The 8,006-nt window shown below is 38.3% G+C and overlaps 1 protein-coding gene across 1 annotated transcript in view; it reads right to left on the minus strand.

Moving 5' to 3' along the window:
- Positions 1–6,571, minus strand: part of CEP162 (centrosomal protein 162) — an 88,989-nt gene extending 82,418 nt beyond the window's left edge. Inside the window, exons 1-3 of the mRNA XM_081294646.1 lie at positions 6,221–6,571; positions 5,203–5,313; positions 340–451 (exon numbers count right to left, since the gene is read on the minus strand). Coding sequence (XP_081150772.1) covers positions 340–451; positions 5,203–5,259 — 169 coding nt within the window. The 5' untranslated portion in view covers positions 5,260–5,313; positions 6,221–6,571. The remainder of the gene's footprint in view (positions 1–339; positions 452–5,202; positions 5,314–6,220) is intronic.
- Positions 6,572–8,006: the final 1,435 nt, after the last annotated feature.

An 8,006-nucleotide genomic window follows, 5' to 3' on the forward strand; every position in this document is an offset into this window, starting at 1 on the left:
CCAAAACTACGGATTTGTTAAAACCTTCCCCATGTGATCACTGCAAGAATATCTTATTAAATCACCTTATATCAATTCACTATTAAATACAATGATATATAACAATATTCATCACCTTGAATAATGATCTCAATGTAAAATAACCTGATAATGCAAAAAACATTTTCAATTATATAATAAAATGTGAAAAACCATGAAAATCAATTTAAACCTCAAGAAGACACACTATTAGTATTATTTTCCTTTTATATTTATAGTGCAGAACAAAATCCAGAATTAAAAGTCTTGACTGACCCCTTGTGGTCAAATTATTCAAAACTAAAAATTAACAATATTTACCACCATCTTCAAACTCATCTTCAGTTATCCACCAAGGCACTCTATCTTTCTTCATTTCTTTTTCAGGTTGTCTAAGTGTTTTGCTTGAACTTTCAAAAGAATCATCTGAAAGCTGAATCAGATACAAATTATTAAATTTCAAAATAAGTTGAAAATTAAAGAATATCACATTTATCCTTTAAAATGTTTTAGTTCCACAGTTATCAGATATTATCCTCAATAATGTATAAATTCATATCCATAAACAGAGGTGGCCAAAGAACTTGAAAATCAAGCATATGTCTTTGAACACTGATTTCATATCTAGAGTTAAACAAGTAAACTCAGAGAACAACCAAAAAGAAAATGATCTTGCTCAGGAAAGGAAAAAAAGAATATAATCCTATCTTCCAAAGATTATCTACAGACTGTGGTGGTTGATTAAAAGCACCTGGGGTCACTCTAAGAACGCAGAATTCAAAATTTCCAATTTCAAAACAAGGAAGAACTGAATTTCAGTCAGTGGAACAGATGGTGTTGACCCGAGAAATGAGCATTTTGTCACAGTGATTAATAAACTTGGATAAATTTGTATTTATCTTTTCCTGTGTAGAAAATGAGTATTTGGTCCAAATACTACATTCTCAAATCTCCTACTCTAATCCCAATTCCCTCTTCCCTCTTAGCCAGTAAGGTGAACTCTTCACTGAGACCTTAGTCAAACACCACCTATCTTCCCCTCACCCCACCACTAAGCTCAATTAAGGCACTTCCTCTCAGAGGAGACAATACTTTCCTCCACCCCCAACAGAACCTCAAAGGAGTCACTTCCTCTCAGAGGAGACAATACTTTCCTCCACCCCCAACAGAACCTCAAAGGAGTCACTTCTCTTCCCCGAGTTCTTTTTTCCTTGATTATCCACTTTCACTTTTGTATCTTCACTCCCTCTGTGCTCAACTCTCTGCTTACCTCAGATTATAAAACAGATTATAAAACCTGCTCAGCAACACATCTCTAGCACCTTGTGTAACACCTGACACTGCTGTGGAGAAAAAGAATGAATACCCTCTACTTTGGGAGAAAAAAAAATGCAACATGACAAGTCCCTTTTACCCTATATACCAAATCTTGAATTGACTGCTCAACTCCTTAAAATCTGGTTTCCATCCAAAAGAGCTTTCCTTTGGGCTCCAAAGGCCTCCTAAATGACACAAAGGACAACTGTCAGTCACCCTTCCTAACTGACCAAAACCTAATTTTAAAAGTTTGTGGAACCATGCCCCTAAAAATAAAGATACATAAATTTTTCAAGAAGACTTTTCAAAAATGTATTTATCAAAATATCAAAAGAATTTTGCATGACTCTTAAAATCATGGTTTTCATTGTAAAAACATGAAACACTGCTTTACCCAAATTTCTGTGGGAAATATGAACCCTTCTAGGTCATGCCCCACGTGACCCACCAGCTCCAGCCAAGCCCTACCCGCCTTCAAATCAGAATGGGTTGATTAGGTTACAGTGCCCATAATTCAATCATTTTACTTATGAATATTCCTGTAGAAACACAGGAGTTTTGTGGGAGATACCTAATATCAAAACCATAACAATAGTGGTGACCAATTCTTCTTGAAACTTACTTCGGCAGCATCGCTTCCCATCAGGTTACTCTGGAGTTCTGTGGTCACTGCCACCCTTCTATATCATAAGGAAATGGGCAAAAGAGCCCAAAGCTATTAACAAAAGATTCTCTAGAACTATGTTCTTGATCCTTTTTCATTCCCATGTCATAAACTTTTTCTGGGGAAGAAACCAGCATTCATTACATGCCTGTTCTATGTCAGAACCTAACCTGCCTTTAGATTATCTGACTTAGTTTTTTAAGCTATCGTACAGAGACTTACTGATGAGAAAACTGAAGCTCAGAGATTAAATAACTTGCCCAAGGTACTATTGTCAGTAAGTGGTACAAAAACAGAATCAAACTTATTCAGGTCTCTGAAAGCCTGTCTACTTTCCACTACACCATGTAGTCCTCCCCCCACCCCCACCCCCACAGGATACTGTTTCCTGGGTGGCCTTTGAAACTTCCAATATAACACACACACACACACACACTTACACCTGCCAAACAAAACTACTTCAATGTCTTATAAAGAGTGTCAATATTAAAAATGTTCCAAAGAAACTCTGTCTTCCTTGATAACAGGTAGGAAGGATAGAAGGGGAAAAAATATTCTTTATCTTATCTGAATTCCTGTTAGTGGCATCTCTTTCTACTTAGCCTCTAAACATCACTACACCCTTAAAACATTCCATTTCTCTCTCCTCAGTTTATTTATCTGTAAGTCAGGAGTAGGCCTGTGGAAAGATCAGAAAAATATGGAGAGAATCCATTATTCTTTCTAATTCATTGTGTCTCACTCTCAAAACCTTTCACACTGCTTTCCAGGTTTGTCATTAAAAACAAACAAAAAGCTGGTCCTCAGATAATTAGTGTTAGCAAGGATATAGAGAAAATGGAACCTCATTAAACTAATACACTGCTAGTGAAAAAATAAGTAGCAAAACCACTCTAGAAAATAGTCGGGCAGTTCCTCCAAGGTTTAACCTTGGAATTACCATATGACACAGCAATTTTACTCCTATGTGTTATATATAAAAGAAATGAAAATATACATCCACACAAAAATTCATATGAATACTGCTATGAGCAGACACATGACTGCCAAAAAGTGGAAAGACTCCAAGTTTCTATCAAGTGAAAAGGGAATAACCAAGATGTGGTATATTCATCCAAAAGCATACAATTCAGCTATAAAAATAAATGAGGTGCTAAAGCATGCTATAACATGAATATTGAACCATGAAAACTTTATGCTAAGTAAAAGAAGGTAGACCCAAAAGAACACTGTATGTCCATTTCTATGAAATGGCCATAATAGGCAAACCTTTAGGGACAGGAAAAAGATGAGTGGTTGCCTTGGGCTGGGAAAGGAGGGAAGAGGTGTTGGGGGAGACTAAGAGCTATGGGTTTCTTTCTGGAGTAATAAAAATGTCCTGAAAAAAAAAATGTCCTGAAACTGACTGTGGCAATGGTTACATCACTCTAAAAACACTGAATTATACATGCTAAATGGGTGAATTGTATGGTATGGCATGTGAGTTATATCTCAATAAACCTAATTTTAAAAAGCTTGTCAAACCACACTTCTAAAAACAAAGAGATAAATTATTCAAACAGGTATTCAAAGTATAGTTTATCAAAATGTCCAAGGAAGTTTGCGTGACTTAAAATCATGGTTTTCACTGAAAAAATGAAACACTGCTTTACCTAAACCCCTAACATGAGACAAGAGCTTTTATAATTTGAGAATGGATGTAAGAGGAAGATAGACAAGGAGAGAAGGAGACAATGTTGGAGTATGTGTTTTGGGGGGGTCATAAATGAGGGGTAGAAGAAAAATATTTTCCAAAAGGCCTATATTGCACTGCCATTAATCTTTCAAAATAAAAATACTTTCTATAAATTTGATTTTTAAAATGTGCCCATATTCAAATTCAAAAATCGAGACCTGTTCTGTATGCCGAGTAAAATTCTGGCAATTGATAGATGCTTTTTAAATTCTTAAAACAATTCTATAAAATAGGCATTGCTATTCCTATGAGATAATGAAAATCAGATTCTTTCTATTATACAAAATTTCCTTTATAAATGAGAATACTATATAACATTTTAAAATGTGGCTTTCCTAAATACTTTACAAGGACCCTTCATTGATGTACTTACATAGGCTGTGGTGTAACCCTTTATTCATTCAGTAGACATTAATTAAGAATCTATTAGGTCTATTATTAAGCATGTATAGCAATGAAATTACAGCCAACATGTCTCAGAACAACTATTCTTACAATAGAAAGTAGAAAACAGAACCATACAAGTAATAAATGGTGATAAGTGCTGTAAGAAGTATACATGGCATACTAAGAAATTACTGTTATTTTTTCATTGGGCTAACAAAACCAAAAACAAAACAGGAAAAAAACCTGTCTGCGGTAGTGATATTTATGATCTTTACAAGCCAGGTTGAAAACAAGGAAACACGGTTGGTGGAGGAACAGATAGCACAAAGCCCTTGAAGAAAAATGAGCTTCACAAGTGGGGTGGGGGGTTGGGGGCAAGGAGGGAAGGCAGTTGTAGAATAAAGTGGATGAAGGGGTAGAGTGACAAAAAGTGAGCGAAGTAGACATGAACAAAATCATGAAGAGCTTCACAACACCATAAGGAGTTTAGATTTTATTCTACAAGTGATGACAGGAATACCAATAGCATTTTAAGAGTCAGATTTATGTAACACTTCATCTGGCTGCAGTGTGGTGAAAGGAATACTGGGAAATTAATTGTGAACAGTTCCAGTAGGCCAGGTGAGATGATGGTATTGAAGGAGCAGGTGGCAGTATTTAAAATGGGAGCCAAATACAGAGATAATGGGTAAACTCTAAAGATGGAGGTGATAGTTTGATTATAAGGTGAAAGGGAAAATTAAGGATGCATCTTTGTTTTTTGTTTTTAAGTTTTATTAAATTTTATTATTGAATAATTCTGCATTTTTACCTTTCTTGACCTAGTAAAAATAAATATGGGGTTGGGGGTGTGATACAGTGCTTGCCTAACACGCATGAGGCCCTGTTTAATCCCTAATATTACAAAAAAATATACAAATAAATAACTGTCTTGTTTTTGTTCAGTATGCTGCGCTGGTGATCCAACCCGGGGCCTCATACATGCTAGGCAAGCACTCTGCCACCAAACTACATTCCCAGCCCTGAAAAATGAGTCTCATGAGACAAATTTACCAAACATCTTTTAAAAATATGAACTTACCTCCTTCATAAACTGTTCAAATTCTTCATCCAGCTCTTCTTTGGAATATTGAGCCATAATCAGTAATTTTTGCTTCCCAAAGCAAACACACTATTTACAACACTGGAAACACTAAATGGCAAAAGAGAAACACCTTTTGAGGAAATCCTTCACATTAGCTTCAACAACCTACCTTCTACTTGAGGTCCAAAATTACATTTTCATCTGTTAAGATCTAATTGTTAAAGGATGGTCTTCACAATATTTCCTAAATATATACATATCTGTGTGTTACCTCTCAAACACAAACCAAGCCCTCACATATAATCTTAAATTTTATAACAGCACACCAAAGGGCCACTTTTTCTTACAAAGCCTAACAGTTGTGTAGTCTGATTCAACTGATTTCTGCACTTTACCAATCAACATCAACAGTTTGGCAAAACAGACTTTTCAGATATGGGAATGTTTCCAGATATAGAGAATTTATTAGGATTTTGAATACTTAAAAATTAATGCAGTATACAAATCAGCACGAATCATGTTTCTTTTGAAGCAAAGACGACCACAAAAAAACGGTGCACTGAACCCCTTAAAAAAGAACGCAGTGATTTGCAACACGGAGTTCTTTTCCCATAAAAATCTCAACTTTGGGGGCTTACTCTGCTACCCCAAGTTTCTTTTTGCAGAGGTGAGAGTGGGGTAAGTGATTGGAGGCCCGGACAGTACTTTCCCCAAACATAGAAAAAGACCTCCTCCCTTTAGTAGCATTTCGATCAGTTCAGGGTGGGTGCGGTTCAAGTCTTGGCCCAAGGGCTGGGTAAGGGGCTGACCCCACTAAAAGGCCTTTAGCCCCGCGGCGTCCAGGCTCCAGAAAGCGCGGATTCGGTAGTTGGCGGGAAGACAAAGACTTGCTTACAGTGGAGTCAGGGCGGAGAAGGCGGATGACCCGAACCATGAAAGCTCCAAGGACCCAACCGCAGGCACAACCCCCACCACCCCGACGTGGCTGGGGAGCTAGCCCTGTATATATACCTACCTTTGCCTCCGTATCCCGCGCTTCCCCGAAAGGCCCTTGCGGGTCGGCAGTTGTCAGGGTAACAGACGTCAGCTGCGGGGTTCCGGAGTCACGTGACTAGGGCTGGTCACGTGGCTCGTGGGCCCAGCCAGTCGGCCGTTCGTTTCCGAGTGCTTTTGCAAGCAAAGATCGACTGCAGCGGCTCAGCTGGCTGCGGTGGCCTGTAGGAATCGTGGCCGCGGCACCAGCACGCAATCCCAGCTGATCTGCGCCTAGGAATGGTACCCGGCGGCGCCCGGGTGACCTAGAGCCGGGGCCCGGCGTGAACAGCCCGCTCCTTCCCGAAAGTCTGAGAGCTCCCCCGCTGCAGGCACTTCGCTTCTCCTCTTCCGGGCCTTCCCAGCCCTGTTCACTTGAGCGCTGTTTTTCAAGCTGAACTTTTGAAGACATGTATTGGGTTTATTTCACGTACAAATGGTTGTTGTGAAAAAAACAACTGTAGGTCGAATAGGGACTCAGTACCACCACCTAGTGGACAAGGCGCTGAAAATGCACGAGCGCGAAATTGTTATTGAAACCTTCTGTGTCCTATATTATAGGACATTGTTCTATATTATACGACACCTACAAAAACGTTACAGTTTTTGCTAGTGTCCTGTATATAAGACAATGGCACATAACGAATTAAGACAGTCCATTTATCTCATACCATCTCTGGTTTCCCTCCCTTACTGTTCAAAACCCCATTCTATAAGGGCAATTAACAATTATTTCTAGGATTTTTTTCCCTGCTTCTTTCTTCCTTTCTTTTTAAAGAACACAACATAAGCTGGAATTTCGGAGAACGACATTTAGGATGGTGAAAGTAAAATCGACAAACAGTTGCATTTGCTGGGAGCAGTCATAATGTAGGACCTCATCTCTAGTCTGAACTTTTTCATTGAGCAAATGTTTATCTCTCCAAATGTGTTCAAGTCAAGATCTGTGCTCTACTATGAAAATATGAGTAGTAATAGAGAAATTTTAGCTACCGCTTATTGGACAGTTGATGGGTGCTTCACAAGCATTATTTACCTTAATTTTAACAATTTACGAATCAATCCGTTTCAACTTATACTTTTGTTTCTCCTATGTACTGAATGAACACAGCAGTCATAGTCTCTTCCCTAATACAGTCTGAAGAGGAATAGTCAAGTAGGAAAGACAATTGTTTAAGGGGTACAGTGAAAAATGACTATGACACTTAATGCACATGAACTGAGGAAGTCTAGGAACATTCTCTGAACAGAGGCACAATTTGTGATCTAAAGTCAGTATTATTCAGTATACGGTTATGCTATAAAATCATGGTCGTCATTGTTAACTGGGCATTCAAAACTAGTAATCTTCCTCTTTTTTACTAGTGAATTCTGTTCATACAGTATATAAAGACTATGGTATACCTCCTCCACCCTGTTCAGATTCCACAATGAGAGACTTAGCGTCTTGCTGAGACTTTCCTGGTTTTATTGTTGAAAGTCCTGAGTCACAGGAATTCTCTTGGTTCTTGCAAACCGGGAGGGTTGGTTTACCCTAACCCTTTTCCTTCCTTCATTGACTCTTACCCTTGACTTCACACATCCATCATGAGCAGATGGCTTTGCCTCACATCTCATTAACAAATACAGATCCCATAAGGCTGGAATTTATTCACCTGTTTCCCATTAAATCTATAAACTGTACTTGTGTCTGTATTTTACCTTAATCTGTTCACAGTTCCAATGGAAGAAGTGCCCTGCCTTCTATCAAAAATCCATCTTCCTAGATA

The sequence above is a fragment of the Spermophilus citellus genome (assembly GCF_964194105.1).
Source record: "Spermophilus citellus genome assembly, chromosome: 5".
Taxonomy (NCBI): domain Eukaryota; kingdom Metazoa; phylum Chordata; class Mammalia; order Rodentia; family Sciuridae; genus Spermophilus; species Spermophilus citellus.